General features: G+C 39.7%; 1 protein-coding gene and 1 long non-coding RNA gene across 3 annotated transcripts in view; one reads left to right on the top strand and one right to left on the bottom strand.

Annotated features, from left to right (window-relative positions):
• Nucleotides 1–196, bottom strand: part of LOC126916895 (uncharacterized) — a 90,660-nt gene extending 90,464 nt beyond the window's left edge. The window contains exon 1 of the long non-coding RNA XR_007710808.1: nt 52–196. This is a non-coding gene — a long non-coding RNA (uncharacterized LOC126916895). The remainder of the gene's footprint in view (nt 1–51) is intronic.
• Nucleotides 1–927, top strand: part of LOC126916886 (uncharacterized) — a 93,103-nt gene extending 92,176 nt beyond the window's left edge. For both annotated transcript variants that reach the window (XM_050723166.1, XM_050723165.1), the window contains exon 3: nt 73–927. In XM_050723166.1, the coding sequence (XP_050579123.1) occupies nt 73–198 (126 nt within the window). In that variant the 3' untranslated portion in view covers nt 199–927. The remainder of the gene's footprint in view (nt 1–72) is intronic.
• Nucleotides 928–18,716: the final 17,789 nt, after the last annotated feature.

Below are 18,716 nucleotides of genomic sequence, written 5' to 3'. Positions count from 1 at the left end.
CATCATATCGTTCTTTATAACAATGTACGCATACGTGGATTCATCAATTACTTTTTTTTTCTTCTTTTTTAGATGGAGTTAGAACAATTATTAATTAGGCGAAAATTAACAGTTAAAATTACGGACGAATCGAGTCGCTATGGTTTTCATTCCTTGTTCGTCAGGAGCCTCGCTAAGGAAGCACGTCTTCGTCGGTGAAGCTTATAGCATGGTCGCGAAGAAGCTTATTTTTCAATTGGAATCATAAATTATTAAGCAATAACATAGAAATTTGCTTCATCTCGCGCTCAATCGCCAGGGACGTGTCGTAAACTCGGTATTTCCGCAGGGTAATTTGGAATTATATTACAGCGGTACAAGTTGCCGAACTTCCTCACCCGCAGAGATATCGTGATCTTCTCGGAAAACTAACATCTCGTGTTAGTTCAAGTAGCGTCCCATCTTTGCCAGTAGAAGGCGCGCCAAGAGCACGTGAAAGGCTGGTCATGACACTCGCGGCATTCACACCTCGAACACAGAAAAAGATACTTGTTAACGTTCAAGCGGTTCAGATATTGTTCAACTTTCGCGCGACACAAACGTTGTTCAAACTTGGAACGCTACAGGCATTTTTCAACTCTGTTACGAGCAAGCTTATACATATTCATTGAAGACATACGAAAGAATACGCGCTGTATTCGTTATCATGCGTTTTTTTATTAGAGTTCAGATTTTTATGGATCGTCATTATTGGAACAGCAAGCGTTCAGTTCTGTTCTTCCCTACGTGCTCATAATCTTTGCTGATAACCGCCATTCGCTATATACATCGTTGGTATCGACGTCAAAGGATTAACACAGACAAATACGTCCGTACAATCCGATTTGATTGATTTTAGATCTTGCATCAAACAGATCTCTATATAAACAGATAATTTCTGATTCTAAACATTTGTATTGCTTCTTCTTCCGCTTTGAAATCCTCTACAAACGCCTTTTATAGTCGTTCGACTTTTCAGCTCACAAAAAAGAACATTACGCGTATTCCTAGCAATCGCCCAAAGACTCGAACGTGTGCTTCGATAAAGCTCGCTTAACTTTCATCGACACATCGATAACTTTGCGTTCCAAGATGTTATTACGCCCTAGAATCCCTAACATAATTTTAGAACCAGAATTTCTGTGCAAAACAATTCCATCGCTTTGTCACGCTTAACGGCTCAATCATCGAAACATGTATCATAACGCACGAATTATGATAAAAAAGAAACTGTCTTTCGAATAAAAGCAATCCGTTTGCCAGGTGCGCTTAAGGATGTACAGGACGTCGACGGAGCAAGTGTACGAAATACAGCCGCTGGAGGGTAACAGTTCTGCTCAACGTTACACTGAACAGCCGAAACAACGATTATTTGAAATGCCCACTCTGTCGGTTTCGCCGACGTCTTCTCTCCGAAAGCGCGTCTCGGAACTGCCAAGAGCCGCGAGTGCATCCGTTTCCGGTGCTGCGGGCATTGTCTGCTCCAATACGGATCTGATATCGATCCTAAGCTCGGTAGGGTCTTCCGCAACGGAAATCAACCGATGCGACGAGGAAGCGCCGAGTTCGCGGGACGATAGCAGATCAAACTGGCCCGGAAAAACGACCGACCGTTCCAACGGAGCTAAAAGTGAGCTTAGGTCTGGTTTAAGTCTTAGATTCGATAAATTGAAGGTAGTGAAGGCGGTGAAGAAAATGTTCGGTAAAAAGTCTCCTAATAGCGAGGTCAACGACAAAGTTGTATGGGACAACACTAGTGGAACCAAAGTGGACGCTCAGGTAAGCTGTATTTCTCGTTACGATATCGTTTCTTGTTTAAGAGCCATCGTAGGTGAAAGGAGGAATGAAAAAGAAAATCGTAAATCGTAAAATCTCTTCCAGAGAATGCACTTTATCGTAAAAATTAATAAAGTCAACAACAACGTGAAATTAAATAATTGTTGTTTGATATTCTGTATTATCGATATAGGTGAAACGTGGAGAAGATAATTTGCAATCATTGCGGACAATATCGCAGTGACATTATTATCAATCGGTAATATTAAAGATAAAATTCATATGGGATGAAAACAGAGCGTCAAAAGTGGTTATTTTTCGATCTTCTTGCGAAGGGAAAATTCCTGCAAAATGTTTAAGAACGGCTCTCAACAAGGAATAAAAAATGTTATTACAGTTCCATTTTCGTGTTCGTTTTTTTTTTTTTCTACATGATCCATGTGAAATAATTCTTCAGATGCTCTGCTGGTAAATGAATCGACGTTTGTAATAGAGGAAATATGAAGTACAGCGAGATCGTTGTTGGCTATTGTTCTACGCCGATATCGACAAAATAACTCTTCGACAACTCTATTGATAAATCAATTGTAGTTTGAAATCAAACGAATCTGAAGTACCATCAGTTTGTTGCTACGAGAACAATAGCCACCAACGATCTCGCAGTAATTCGGATTCGTTCGATTTTAAACTTCAATTGTTTTACCGACAGAATCTCTGAATAATTATTTTGCTGGTAAATTCTGCTGGTATATCGATTAGAGTTTGGAATCGAGCAAATACGAAGTACAAGATGGCTATTGTTCTCACGTAGCAACAGTCTGATAGTATTTCAGATTCGCTTGATTTCAAACTTAGTTCCCTTGGTTTAATTACTGATTTATCAGCTGGATCAAAATTTAAAGAAAATGAAGATCAAGTGTAGCGCGTAAGTTTGACCTCTGCTTAATTTTTTCATCTCTACACTCATCTTTTTCAACTTCCATGTCACATTTCGTATAAATGCTAATAATTCTTTCTTTTTTTTTTTTTTGATAAATTCTCTTAAACGTCGCACAAGAATTTTTCGTTCGCGAGGAGGTGCAAAAATGGCCACTTTTTGACTTGGGTCAAAATTTGCAAATTTGGGGTTAGCCCCAACTTAACCACACTTTTAATCCAACATGAATTTTATTTTAATATTACTGATCTCTGATGGTGGATCTGCGATACTGTACTTAATGATTGTAAACTATCTTATCGACTTCTCATCTATATTAATAATATAGGAATATTAAATAACAGTTAAATACTTAAATATATGTTATTTGATTTGTTTTAGAACGAAGCTCATTCTCTGGAGTGAAACTTTTAATTTCTCTTTCTTACGCGATAAAGAAGAGGTGCAAGGATTTAAATATTTATAACATTATGACCTTTATTCTTTAAGCATGAAAATATTTTAAATACAAGCATATAAATATTACATATAAATATTTCTATTTACATATACATCAAGTAAATTTACATATACATTTTCATCTTAGTAAAAAGAGCATGTAAGTTATCGTATTTACTATTACGTATTTTAACGCGAAATCTCGTTTCATAAAAATTTTCATTCAAATACGTAAACACATAATATTCATAAATTTATAAGAACAATTTTGTCCGTAGGTATTTGGTAGCGCGATTGAGAAGATGTTAACGGCGCAGAAGGGAAACGATACGGAGATACCGAGGGCTTCCGGGTCGAGCGGAAAGCCCTCGGTATCTCCGAACAAACCAATGTCAGGTAAAGTGACAAATTGGTTTTGAAATAGCAAGAATCAAAAGCAGACGGAATTCAGCGAACCGTCTCTCTGTTCTTCCCTAAAGGACCTATTCAAGAAGTAATGGGGAAGAACAAATGCTAATAAATGTTAAGTGTCTCTAGTTTAATTAACACTTCTTTATCTAAGAATTTCTTCCCTAAAAGACCTATTCATTATGTAATGTAGAAGCACAAATACTAATAAATGCTAAGTTTCTCTCGTTGAATTAACACTTATTTATTTAAGAATTTATTCAGAGATTAACACGACCTAATAGATGACTGACAATCTGGAGTAATTCAAATTAACGAGCTATACTTTCCTTGTACTTTCTTATTGCTATACCTCTACAATATTCTTTTATCGTATCTGTCGATTTTAATCTCACACAAATATCTAATAAATGTGTATACAGTAGTTGACGAAAATATTAGATAGAAGATTTTTGCGAATATATATTATGTGTGTTAGTGTTTTTCTTCACTTCACTTCAATGTAACGAGACGTGTCTATCATGATTACACCGGTAAAAATTGAGACTAATTTGGAAATATATATATGGAAGCTAGAAGATGCTTATTGCAGACGTACACATAGCAAAAAACTAATGTACAATGTAAAGAGTATTTTTAAACATATGATTGATTAGGGGTAAAAATGCTCCTACTAAAAATATTGTGACTTATTTATACAATACATAATTAACTGTCCAAATACCGATGGTAATCAATAAGCATCTTATAATTCCTATTTACATTTGTTTCAAAAGTTTCTTTCGTTTCATAAGGAAATAATAGATGCACGACACTTTTTGTTTTATATTATTTTATCGATTTATGTATGATCTATTTTGTAGTAATAGAACAAAACGAAAGAAACTTTTGAGACAGCCTAATGCATCTTGAAATTCATGAAAAGCTTCAACAAAATATTCATGGAAAGTTTCTGTAAGCGTCCGAGTAGTTTCGTGAGCCGTTATATGTATAATAATTCGTTACAATGTTAGCGATAGCTTGGAAAGTGAACTATTTTTATTATACATCTTTTTACTTTCCATATTACGCTCATAGATACTCTAAAACGCCGCGATACTAACTCTTATCTATCATGTTTACGAATGCCTATAATTTGTGAAACCGCTTCTGATTTTACGGAAATTTTGCAGTTGCTTGATGAATGAAACAGATTTGTTAAGAGAATCACATGTTATAGATACCTGAACTGCGATTTATTTAATATATCTTTTCTGATTTGTTATCCTGCAACATTTCCATGTTTTACGAAGCTTTAAATTAAATTTCACAAGTTTATTTTCCTTAAGCTAAAGACGATGCTCGTGAAATATTTATTTCTGAAGTAAAAAGTAAAAATATAGCTTACATATTGCTTGTATTTAATCATGTATTACGATTAATCCTGTTGCGATACTCGTATATTTCAGTTAGGCTCTGGTTTTAGTAAACAAGAAAGATTTATAATATCTTAAGAGGATGTTTAGCATGAAATCATGCTAATAAGAAGTTTTTCATGTTTTTCTTCAGGCTTAAAATATTTTTTAATGTTGTGAAAAAATTGGGTTGAAAATGAATAAAATGGTGCAACAGGGTATTTAAACAAACTAATATCTCTTATATGAATAAGTCGAGTGATATGCTGTAAATTACTTTCACAAAAAGACACCCATTTTTATTATTGTTTTCTAAACAAAATTCAATATGATTTGTTATACCTGTAATAGGAAGTTTCTTTAACTAACATTTAGTTATCGATCCTATTTTTATTGAAGTTTAACAATACTGTTCAATGTTAATAATTATTAATTTATAAGTGAAGGGTAATTCCAACGAAGAAAGATATCATTTGCAAACAAATAGTTTCAGATAAAATCAGCATTGGTACTGTAAATTTAAGATATTATAAATCTAATATGTATTGTATCGCAAAGCGGGATTCATGATGAAAAATTAAATATAAAAGTCCATGAAATTTCGCAAATTTAAACATCTCAGTTGATACAGCTTTAATAAATGTGGACAAAAGTTTAGTCTATCTCTATATTTAAATAACGCATGATATTTAATTCTACAGTATAATTAAACAAAGATTCGAAGCTGAAAATTTCGAAATATAATTGAACAATATATCGTACAATAAATGTTATATGATGTTCTGTAAAGGAGAATTGCATTTTTATGAAGAGGATCAAAGATAAAAGAGATTTTGTTGAACGATACGACCGTTTCGAAATTCCATTTTGATCTTGTGTATGTATAGTGTATCTCGTACAAAAGATATTACAACAAGCGTCCAGTGATAATGTGAAACATTAATCAAAATTTCTAATCTCGAGTGTTTCAAGTCCCAGAACTCATCTTAATAAATATAAGAAGGACAGATTAAATTCAATTTGATTTTTCTAATTTTCTCGTTAATAATTAAATATGAGCATCAATCAATCAATAGTTCATAATGCACGGTATAATGCGTGTATAACATTCATCTGATTTCAATTAACTTACGTTTAAGCAAAATAATTATTCGAACTAGTTTATCATTCACATTATTACACATTTTAATTGTATATATATCTAGTACAACATAGAAAGGATGTTTTAGGATTATGAGTATTCATTTAATTTTTAAGAAGAACAATAAGATTCAATACATGTACACAATAGTTAAAAATATGAAATCCAGTCGCTTTTACATTAAGTACCATTTCCTCGTAAATGAACATACAAAAGATAAATGTCAATAACTATAAATGCCTGTTTAATGTTTCTTTTTTGTTACGATTATATATGTAAAATTAGTTCTTGTAATGAATACTGCTTATAGGAATAAGGATTATTTTTCACTAGAAATAAGTTTGCTTTGATATTTTAAATGACTGAATAAAATGCGGACAAAATATTTTAACCATACACGTAAAGATTCAAGTACGTTACATACAATAACTATAAGAATATATTTTTAAAAACGTAAGAATTTGTACTTTAGATAGCAATGCGTTTAAAAGTTATTTTATGAATTCACTTTATTAATTACTGATTTAAAATCTCCAGCATTTTCAGTAAAATGTCCAGAAAGTAGAAGAAAAGTACAACAAAAGTAGAAAACAGTTAATTTTGTAATATAAATTTATAGTCTACCGAATTAATACTCATATTTCTAAAACAGGGTCTATACACTTTCAAAATTTCAATCAAATCATATGCATAGTATTTCTTTTGTCTCATATCCTAATTTCACCACATTGAATTTTCTAAAGAAAGATGATCTATTTATTTTAGATAACGCAAATCCTTTATTTTAGGTATGCAAAGTCAAATATATTTTTGTCAATAAAGACACAAAAAATCTTAGATGTCTAAATGTCAGCTTTAAGAACAGTAGACTTGCCTGCCTTCAAACTTAAATGTCCTTTCCAATAGTAAAACTTAAATAACATTAACAACGGCAGTAATATTTACGCCTACAGATGGAGGATATTAGACTTCGATTAAAATACAAGTAGCTCAATAAATATGTGTCTAAGTACGATGGTTAAAGAATAACGATTCGTCATTCTTTATTCCAGCGCTTAATGCTATCCTTCTTTCAACAAATACAATCCTAGAACAATGCCGCTGAAGAGAAATGTTATGCGTGAATTTATTTGCCTTTGCGGGACGAAGGTTTATTAAATTATTAAATGAAAATATTAAATGAAAATGAAAGTTTATTAAATGATTGTAATATATTATATAAATATATATATATATACACATACATATATAAATATGTATAATTGTGTGTATAAAAATTGATATATGTATGTATGTATATATATGTCGGGTTGGCGTTACGATTAGAGTTAGGGTTAAGGGCGTAAAACGAATCCCTATTGACACTAGACGTGATCATTATGCAATAGAGGAGATATTTACCAGTGCAAACATGACCATGATGGAATTGGACAAGTAATCGCGATAATTTGATACTCGAGAAGCTAATGACGATGATCCTAGGCTCAATAACGAATCCACGGTCAACGGGATGACGAACTCTACTCTTCTTTAGCGTCTAAGTTGTATTCAATGTTAATGCATGGGGCAATCACTACGTATCCGAGAGTTACTTGAATCGTCGTCGAGATCGTACTGGTGAGTGACTCTCCGTCTCGACGATGCCGTCGAGGAAAACTATAATGGGTGGGTCTAAGGACATGAGATCCTCGGATTCGTCAAAGAAAGCTTTCGTTCCAGAGGTGAGGGAAATTAGCTTTGTTGCTAATTGGTCGATCTCCATATCGGCGTTTTGAAAGAGATGCTGGCCGCCCTTGAGGGGAGGTTGTTGACGGGGGGCATCGTTCGTGGAAGATAGGTTTCTCCTATCTTCCCGTAGTTGCAACAAAGACTACTTGTCTATATGAAGGACTTTGCTTGACTAAATCTTAAGATTTATTGCGGGTCCTCACGTTAGCTAAACATATACTGCGGAGGTATGTTGACATCTGGAGATCATCTTACCCGGAGTATAGAATTTGCGTGTGGCGAGCCACGGGACAGAAACCATTGAAATATTTACTGCCGCGTGTCGTTACGACTATTTCTTTTAAGGAGAGGTATAGAGTTACTCTGTGCCTTTGTTAGATAAAACGTTCATCCCTTGACCGCGGCTACGTTCGGCGACTGGTTATCGCCTCGAGCCCAAACTCACTATCATAAACCTCGAACAATCGGAACGACATTTGTTTAATCTAAATTACGACATTACGGTATTCCCGAGAATCCAAGGAGAGGTTCCGGTGTATTTCCATCTCCGACATATATATTATTATAATGACTTATTTTAATAATGACTTAATTTGTATAGTAAAAACAGCTAAAATCTCATGTAAGATTGTTGGGATGTTACGTGATATTTCTGTTGCATCATTGATTATCGTTATACTTTGAAAAATAATTAAGGAAGCGAACAATGCGTGGACGATTATGGCAGTTTTATTAATAAACGAACGTTTAGTAGAGAATATGGATTTACTGGATAAGTAAATGTTTCATTAAATGTAACTGTTACGTTCAGAATAATATGTTGTTACATGTATGAACTAAAGTTGATGTAATACTCATATTGTATTTATGGTTTCAAAGAATTAATAAAATCTGCTGAGATTCAAACGTATGCTCTCCCTTTTATTCTATGAGAATTAAACATTTAGAAGATTTTATGAAAATGCACTAAAAAACAATCAGAAGCATCTGTTTCTCCTTTTTTTTTTTTTTTTTTTTTTTTTTTTTTTTTTTTTTTTTTTTTTTTAATATGTTGATTGCCACGCGATTTTTATACTTATTTTGACTTGGATAGATAGATTAAAGCGTACCATACCAAGACATTTCATTCTTGCAAAATATTCTAGTCTATTTGCGTACGTGTTCATAATCTTGGCTGATAACCGCCATTCGCTATATACATCGTTGGTATCGACGTCAAAGGATTAACACAGACAAATACACAATCCATACAATCCGATTTGATTGATTTTAGATCTTGCATCAAACAGATCTCTATATAAACAGATAATTTCTGATTCTAAACATTTGTATTGCTTCTTCTTTCGCTTTGAAATCCTCTACAAACGCCTTTTATAGTCGTTCGACTTTTCAGCTCACAGAAAAGAACATTACGCGTATTCCTAGCAATCGCCCAAAGACTCGAACGTGTGCTTCGATAAAGCTCGCTTAACTTTCATCGACACATCGATAACTTTGCGTTCCAAGATGTTATTACGCCCTAGAATCCCTAACATAATTTTAGAACCAGAATTTCTGTGCAAAACAATTCCATCGCTTTGTCACGTTTAACGGCTCAATCATCGAAACATGTATCATTTTTTTTTTTTTTTATTTATTAGAATATTTACAATCAATTCTCGTTGAGAATTTTCAGTAACTTAGTTTGGCGTGATACAATGACATGGATTATAATAGTTTTATATTGTTGGTTCTAGTAGAAACTAAGGATTTAATCTAGAGTTTATTTTCTTTTTAGTCTGCGGATCTGGTCCGTCGTGTCCAGTAGTTGGTTGACTAGTGGGTTGTGGTGGTTGTTGACTCTTGTGTTATATCCGCTTCTGAACTTGTGTATTTCATCTTTGACTGTAGGTATCTTGAGGTCACGGTGGATTGTTTCGTTGGTAACATACCAGGGTGCATTTAATAGGGATCTTAGCGTTTTCGATTGGAAGCGTTGGAGTATTTCAATGTTGGAATTACTTGCTGTTCCCCATAGTTGGATTCCGTAGGTGGAGACAGGTTTTATTACGGCCTTGTAGAGGGTTATTTTGTTCTGTATGTTTAGTTTGGAGCGTCGGCCCGTGAGCCAATAGAATTTTCTTAGTTTTTCCTTTAATTGCTTTGGATTTTGCTAGGATTTTAAGATGGAGTAGTATGGATGGGGTAGGATCTTTTTGATCTTGTAGAGTAGCCCTTCATGCCATACTTTGTCGAATGCCTGTTGGATGTCTAGGAATACCGCTGAACAGTATTTTTTCTTTTCAAGGGTTTGGCTGATCATGTGGGTTATGCGGTGGATTTGTTCTACTGTTGAGTGTTGTTTTCGGAAGCCGAATTGGTGATCTGGGAGTGTTTTCAATTCTTCTAGGAGTGGAAGGAAACGATTCGTGAGCATCCTCTCGAATAGTTTAGACAGGGTTGGTAAAAGACTGATTGGGCGATAGGAGCTGGTTTCATATATTGGTTTACCAGGTTTGGGGATGAGGGTGATTAGTGAGATTTTCCACGCCTTAGGAAAGTGTTCAAAGCGGAGGATGGCGTTAAAGATTGATGCGATGAGTGCAATCCCTTTTATGGGAAGTTCCTTGATTGCTTTATTTCCTATTAGGTCGTGGCCTGCTGCTTTCTTGGGGTTTAGGCGACTGATTGCTTCTATGATCTTTGCAGAAGTGAAGGGTTCAATAGGAGGGGACATTTGGAAGGGAGTGTGCAGGTATTCGTGACGTCCGCTGCAGCTATGGAGGAATGAGGTTGGAATACTTCAGTCAAGTGTTTGGCAAATAGGTTAGCTTTTTCTATGGGGCTACGCGCCCATCCACCCTGCGGGCGGCGGATTGGAGGTATTATTTGTGGGGGGCGCGTGAGTTTCCTGGAGGCTTTCCATAGTAAGTAGTTAGAGTCGGCTGTGGGGGACAAGCTGGCGAGATATTTGTGAAAACGGTCATTATTGTAGTTTTTTATGGTTTTGGATAGTTTTCTAGTTGCGTTGTTTAGTTTGCGTTTGTCCTCCGGTGTTCTATGGGTCTGCCATATCCTTCTTAGTCTACGTTTTTCTGCTATTTTTTTTAATATGTACTGGGGGTATTCGTGATTGCTGATGGATGTTTTTGCCGGTGTGGAGACGCGGATAGCGTTTATTATGCTCGCGTTTAGGTATTCCGTGGCTGCTTCGATTTCTTCATTGGTTTTTAGTGAGGTTGAGGCTGAAGTTGTGTGGGTAAAGACTTCTCTAAAGAGCTGCCAGTTGGTGTGTTGGTTATGAATGGAGCCATTAGGTGTATTCTCGATGATAGTTGAACTGACTGTTACTATCACGGGGGAATGATCAGAGGAGAGATCAGCCGAGGAATTGATTTGGACGTGTATTGACGAGATATTTTTAGTTATGAGGAAATCAAGGAGATCGGGTATTTTGTTTGTGTCGGTGGGCCAGTGTGTGGGTTCGTATGTGGTAAGGTAGTTGAGGTTGTTGGTAATTATGCTGTTGAGGAGGTTTTTGCCTCTTACTGTAACCAGTCCGCTGCCCCATTGGGTGTGTTTAGCGTTGTAGTCTCCTCCGGCTATGAATCTATTGCCCAGGGTGTCCAGGAAGTTGTCGAAGTCTTCTTTGGCGATGGAGTGTCTGGGAGGGCAGTATACAGCTGAAGTGGTGATTGTACCATGACAGTCTTCTATTGCTACGTTTGTTGCTTGGAGGTAGTCTTTCTGGAATGGTGGAAGTTCGTAGTGCTTGATGTTTGATTTGATTATGATTCCGGTGCCGCTGTGGGCCTTTCCGCTGGGGTGTTGGGTGTGGTAGAACTTGTATCCGTTTATGTTCAGGTAGTTTTTGTCGGTGAAGTGGGTTTCAGATATGAGCATTATGTCGATTAGCTGGTGTTTTAGGAAGAGTTCTAGCTCAAGTTTGCGTTGCGCTAGACCGTTGGCATTCCACAGAGCTATGCGTCTTGGTTTTATTTTGTGTCGGGGCGTATTAATTTATCCATGATGAGTGTTAATAGCGATAGCAAATTGTTTATTTGCTCTGATTGTTTCTCCATTAGCTTTTCAAGTCTAGAGACGTTGTCTGTATTAGGTGAGGTGGGGGCACTATTTTGGGGAGGATCCCTGTGGCTATTTGGTGTATTTCGAGTGCCTTGTACCGCTTGGGCATAGGAGTTTGAGGGAGTGGTGAGTTTGATAGGGCTGGGTGTTTGATTGGTTGGGGGGATTGGGGTAAAGGTGAATTTCGGCGAGCTGGGTGTTTGGTAATTTACCTCTTTTGTTCTAAGTTTGGGGTACTTGTTTGAGTACAGAGTTTTGTAGGCTGAGCAGCCTTTGTAGTTGGCAGGATGATCACCTTGACAGTGGATGCACTTCGCTGGGGTTTCCGGTGATTTCCTGCACTGGTCGGTGGGGTGTGTACCTGCACATTTGACGCAGCGGAAGGTGTGGTTGCAGTATTTCTGCGTCTGCCCATATCTTTGGCACCTTTTGCATTGGACTATCTCCTTTTTGGTTTGCGGTGGTTCGAATTTAACGATGGCGTTCATTAAGCGACTGATATTGTAGATTTCCTTGTTGTTTGGTTTCTGTTTTAAATCGATGAAAAATAGGGATAGCGGGTCTTTTGTGACTCTATGCCTTATGTTGCTGACATTGGTGACTTCGTGGCCGAGTTTCGATAGTTCTATTTTTAGTTCGTCGATGTCTGCGGAGTGGTGGATGTTTCGTAGCACCACCCGAAAAGGTCTTTCTTCTTTGAGTTGGTAGGTGTGGAAGTTGGCGTTCAGGGCCCTGAGTGTCTTGGTGAGCTTCCTGTAAGCTTCTGGATTCGTCGGCAGGATTTTTACTTGATTGTTGGTTATCTTCAGGTTATAGTCCTCCTTGGAGATATCTCTCTCTAAGGACTTGGTCATTGTCTGGATGTCGATGACATCATTAACAAATATTGGTGGGGGAGGGGGGCTTCTCTGTGCTTGTTGGTTTGGTGGCGGGCCTGCGATTTCCATGGCGTCGTTTGAGGATTCTAGTATTGCGAACCTATTGTGGGTGTTGAATTGTGTTGTTTGCTGTTGGTTTGAGTTTGTATTTGGTGATTCAATTTTACGTTTTTTCGCTTTATTGGCATCGTTGGCGCGTGGAGATCTGCTGCACTTCTGCCACGGGGGGAGTAGTGCGGGGTAGTTGTAAGTTTGCGTGGACGAGCCTGGTGGTGAATGCTGGGCCATCATCGAGCTAGCTATTTCAATATAAATAACTAGTCGTGAGGCTATAAGGCAAGGTTCGGGTAGGGGTTAGCTGCGTAGACTTTTCTTCTCTCTGGCGGATAGGAAACACTTGGAAGGATAGGAGCACGTTGTGTTCACTTTCGACGGTTGGGTGACACGTGTTACTTTCGAACTTCACTGGGCACTAGAGACACGTCTGCACGCTTCGGCACTCAACAGCGAACTGTTGTTTGTAGGGATGTAGAGTTTTAGGGAGGGTGTTGAAGTGGTCGCCACTTCTAGGAAAACTCCACATCTGGTCTTTTTAACTTTCTCAAGCGCTGAAGCCATCGACAGCATATAGACAAAAGAATAGCAGGGAGGCAGACCATAAACAGTAGACAGGCGACGTTGGCTTCGGGGTTTTCAGTCATAAAATAACACTGCTAGCGTGCGGATCTGGACCAGCTCAAATTGTATTCCTGTATTTCATTATTAAGTCAAATATATACTTTGTGTCTTACACTTTATCCACGCGTTTTTCTCTCTTTATATACCGAATAACCTCAACAGGTTATGGGCCCAGGGCTGTAAAGTGTAAGATAGCAACGCGAAGTGAATAAATTGTCAAAGTATTGTGCTTAGTAAAGTAAGTGATAGTGCTAGAATGGAATCAGCAAGTGCGAAGATCGAGATGTTACGTGGCGAAGAAAACTGGCTCCAGTGGCGTTTTGTCATGCGTACACTTTTGGAGGAAGATGACGACCTGATCAACGTATGTGAAGGGAATCTGTGTCATCTAGGTAACAGTGCGGAGAAAGAAATCGCCCGTAAAAGATTTTTGAAGGCAGATCGGCTAGCGAGAAAATTAATTGTGACCTCAGTAGGAAGGAAACCGTTGGATCTTTTTTTATGTTGCACAACAGCACATGAAAGTGCTAGCATACTCCGAATACATAGACACGCTGTCGACTATGACGAAGAGCGCTGCTAGAAGACACGACAAGGTCGTCGTGGCCGGAGACTTCAACGCAAAGTCAACCTGTTGGGGAGGATCGACCACAGACAAGAGAGGGAGAGTTTTAATGGAGGCACTAAGCAGCCACCGGGTGTTTCCACTGAGGCTCAAGGAAAAGTATACCTTCTTCATGAACGGGAAGACGAGCTTCCCCGACATAATAAGCGTATCCAATAAGGTCAGCGAGATACACGCCGGAAGCGCGGTCTTGGACAAATACTCGGCCTCGGACCATCTGTACGTGCTCCACAGGTTTAAGGCGAGGAAGACCCGAACCGTATCGAAGTTCTACAGGTACGTGACCAAGGACATATCGCCGGAGGAGTTCCTGAGCAGATTCGACGACACACTGAAGAAGGAAGACCTCAACGCGGCTATCGGAGAGGATGGGGCCGAGCCCCTGCAAAAGAGCATCGAAGGTACGTGCGAAGGGATGCTAAGGAAGTCGAACTGTGCGGCGACCCGCAAGTACGCGAACTACTGGTGGAACCCGATGATCGCGGAACTGAGAGCGCAGGCGCACAAAGCGCTCAGGAAGGTGACGAGAGAAAGGAAGAAGAACGCCGGCAACACCGAGCCCCTCGTCAACGCCTACAAGGAGATCCGAAGGCAATTAAAAAAGGAGATCGCCCGCAGCAAAAAAACAGCCTGGGCAGAATACTGCAAGATACTGGAGAGCGACCCTTGGGGCAAACCCTATCGCACGGTCATGAAGATATGTAAAAGCAAGGGACCAACCAACGACATGCCGATCGACATGGTGAAGGCAGTCCTACAGAGGCTATTCACCTTGGGACACGGACCCCCCCATTATGAGGGCCGCGAAGAGGCAGAGACCGAAGAAGAAGGAGATATTAGCCTCAGCGTCGCCATCGGCGAAGGCGATGTCGTCGATGCCGCCGGAAGAATGAACACCAAGAAGGCTGCAGGAGTCGATGGCGTGCCGGGCGAGATCGCGAAGCTGGTAGCGAGTCGCAGGAGCGAACTCGTGACAAGGGCGTTCAACGGCATCACTGAATCAGGAAGGATCCCAGTCTGCTGGAAGACGGCCAGAGTAATGCTGCTAAGGAAACCGGGTAAGGATCCCAGTCTCCCTAACGCGTACCGGCCGATAAGCATACTCCCAACCATGAGCAAGATCTGGGAAAAATGCTTTAAGAAGATCATCGAGAGATGCATCGGAATGGACCCGTTCCATCGGAGGCAATATGGCTTCAGAAAGAAGAGGAGTACGGTAGACGCCATCACGCAGGTGATGAAGTTTGCCAACATCTGCAGACAGAAGAAGGTAGTATGCGTGATGATCACCCTAGATATTAGCAATGCCTTCAACTCGCTCAGCTGGAAGAGCATATACGAGGAATTTGACAAGAGGAAGCTGCCATGGAAGGTCAAAAGGCTAATCGGCAGTTACCTATCCGGAAGGAGGATCATCGTGAGCAACCAGCACGGCACGGTGGAGCACGAGGTGGCGGCGGGAGTCCCGCAGGGATCCATCCTCGGACCATTCCTGTGGAACTTGGTATACGACCGGTTGCTCGAGAGACTCGACAACATGCCAATGGTCAGAGCAACCGCCTTCGCGGATGATCTGGCCATCACATGTTCCGTCGGGAGGAACGAAGAGGCCTCCGCCAAGGTCAACACGATGCTAAGGATCGCCAACGACTGGTGCACGAGTGTCGGGCTCACCCTGGCGAGAGAAAAGACGGAGGTCATGTTCATCACAAGCTTGCGAGTGCCGAGAGTGGTGAAACTCAGGTTGGGCTCCTCGGACATCGAAACGGTCGATCGCATCAGGTATCTCGGAGTCGTCATTGACTCCAGTCGGAGGTTCGGTGCGCATATCGAGATGGTGTGTAACAGAGCCGACAAGTTAATAGGAGCACTTAGGGGAATTCTACCCAACATCAACGGGCCGCCCAGCTTGGCTCGTAGGCTCTACTACAATGTGTGGGAGTCCATCGTAACTTACGGAGCACCGGTGTGGGCTAGAGCAGCGAATACCGATAAGAACAGGAAAAAGCTGAAACGTGCACAACGAACGGCCCTGTGCATAACAACGACGGCATACCGTACCGTCTCCCACGCGGCACTTTGCGTGTTGACCGGGAATCTCCCGATTTACATAAAGACAAAGATGCTCGGAGAGACCTACGAGAGGAACAAGATCCATGGGCCCAGGAGTGGCACGGATGACGACTGCAAGCTGAAGGAGGAACTGGAGGCGATTCGCAAGAAGGCCCAAGAGGACTGGCAGAAGGAGTGGAACAACTACAAAAAAGAAAATATCACAAAGAAGCTAATACCGAGTGCGCTGTTATTTACCAAAAAGAAGATGGACATAGATCACCACACCATGCAGCTGCTAACCGGGCATGGGAGCTTCGGTGTCTATAGGAAAAGGATTGGCAGGGACAGCGACAGCAACTGTCTCGACTGTGGAGACCCGAACGACGATGCAGAGCACGCCCTCTTCGCGTGCCCGAAGTGGACGGACAGAAGGATCGAGCTGGAGAACGCTCTGGGCGGGAAGATAAACGTGGGCAATCTGATCGCCACGGTGACCGCCAAGGACGAGAGCTGGAATAAATTTAGGCAATTCTGCAAGACCGTCATGTGTCACAGGAGGGTGACAGCGAGGGCCTGGGAAGAAGCAAGGAGGAGAACGAGCGAAACAACAACTACGCGGAGCAATGAGGGCAAGAACATGAAACAACGAAAAACCGCAGAAGGAGACCAGCCCAGTATTCTGAACTGGCTAAGAGGACGACATGAGCAGTAACGGCCCGAAGAAGTAGATACTACGGGGCACGAAAGGATAACCCTGATGACTGCCGACAGGTTTTACCGGGGTTGTCTGCCCCCCAAGCGGAGGAAGAAGGAGGAGGGGTTTTTAGTGGGTATGGCAACGACATCCGACCGACTCCCACATAACCCAGTGATGCGGGTCACTGGGCATGCGTAATAGCATTTTCCCCTCCCCACGCAAAAAAAAAAAAAAAAAAAAAAAACAGCACATGAAATGTGGAAAAAGTTGAATACAGTATATGACATGAAGTCGGATGAGATTCTAAGTAAGAAGCAGTTCTTCAATTTTAAATGGGAAGAATCTGAAAATGTATCTTACAACTTATCAAAGTTGGAATTGATAGCAGCGAAGATGAAAACTCTTGGGAGTGAAATTGGCGAGAAAATGCTGATAACACGCATTTCATCGGTGTTACCGAACAAATTTGACCATTTTCACAGTGCGTGGGATTCGGTGGAAGAAGAAAAGAAGACTTTAGACAGGCTTAGTATCAGGCTGATGGCGGAAGAAATCAGGTGGAAGAAAGACGACCAGGAAACATCGGTGGCGCTGGTAACAAAAGGTAACAATTATAAAAGGGAACAGCAGAAGCAGTCAAGCAAACGTGAATACGAGAAACAAGGACCAAGCTGTTTCAACTGTGGAAAAATTGGCCATCTAAAGAAGGATTGCTTTAGATGCTTTACATGCAAAAGGAAAGGCCACACCAGCAAAAATTGCTTCAAAAATAAGAAAGGAAACAACAGCAGAGACAACCAGGAACCCAGAAATGAAAATCGAGATCACAGCGGAATTGGTCTATTAGGAAGCACCTCAACGATACAAGTGACAAACCATGATGCTTGGATAATCGACTCAGGAGCTACGAATCACATGACAGGACGACAAGAATGGTTCAGCGTCTTCGAAAAATTCGATAACACGGTGAAGATAGAAATCGGCGATGGTACGTTCATGGATGCGTACGGCAAAGGAAAAATCAAGGTAGAGACTTTTGTGGACGGCAAATGGGTAGCATGTACAATGAACGATGTCTTGTATGTACCAGGTATGAAAAGAAATCTATTTTCCATTAGATCTGTTGCAAGAAGAGGTATAGATTTCTGTATTCTAAGGGAAGGGAAAAACTGCATGTTTTTTTTTTTTTATTTATTTATTAAAATATAGTAGTACCATATAACGTATAACGTCATATAGTGTTATGTTATAACGTATAACGTTATATAGTATTACCACATGGCGTATAACGTTATATACTATTACGCAATAACGTATAGCGATGTATATTCTTACGTTATAACGTATAACGTTATATAGTATTATCATATAACGTATAACGCTGTATATAGTTACGTTATAACGTATAACGTTATATAGTATTACCACATAACGTATAACGTTATACAGTGTTACGTATTAACATATAACGTTACATGGTGTTACGTTATAACGTATAACGTTTTATGGTGTTACCTATAGAACGTATAATTATCGTACAATAAAGGTGCATTTTTCTATTCAAAAATTCCGGTTTTATATTTACATGCTTTCTACTATTACGGTATTATTCGGTGTGTATCTTGTTATGATTTCTTTTATTTAGTTCATCCTGCTTCTTTCGTATTTTATTCACTGCATATGATATTTCAGTGCAAGAAGAAGAAGAATTGTAAAGAATCCGTAAGTGGCCCTAGAAGACGCAGTTGTCACGACCGGCATACTTCAAATCCGATGGACCGATGATGGAGATAAAGATGTGGCGGCCTTGGCGACAATGTATATCGCCGAAGTGCCTAATGAGTCATCTGTATCCTAACGGTCCTTCCACCGAATGTC

Source organism: Bombus affinis, chromosome 5 (assembly GCF_024516045.1).
Source record: "Bombus affinis isolate iyBomAffi1 chromosome 5, iyBomAffi1.2, whole genome shotgun sequence".
Classification (NCBI taxonomy): domain Eukaryota; kingdom Metazoa; phylum Arthropoda; class Insecta; order Hymenoptera; family Apidae; genus Bombus; species Bombus affinis.
The sequence above is the reverse complement of the archived record's forward strand: the minus strand, read 5'-3'. Positions and strand labels throughout refer to the sequence as shown.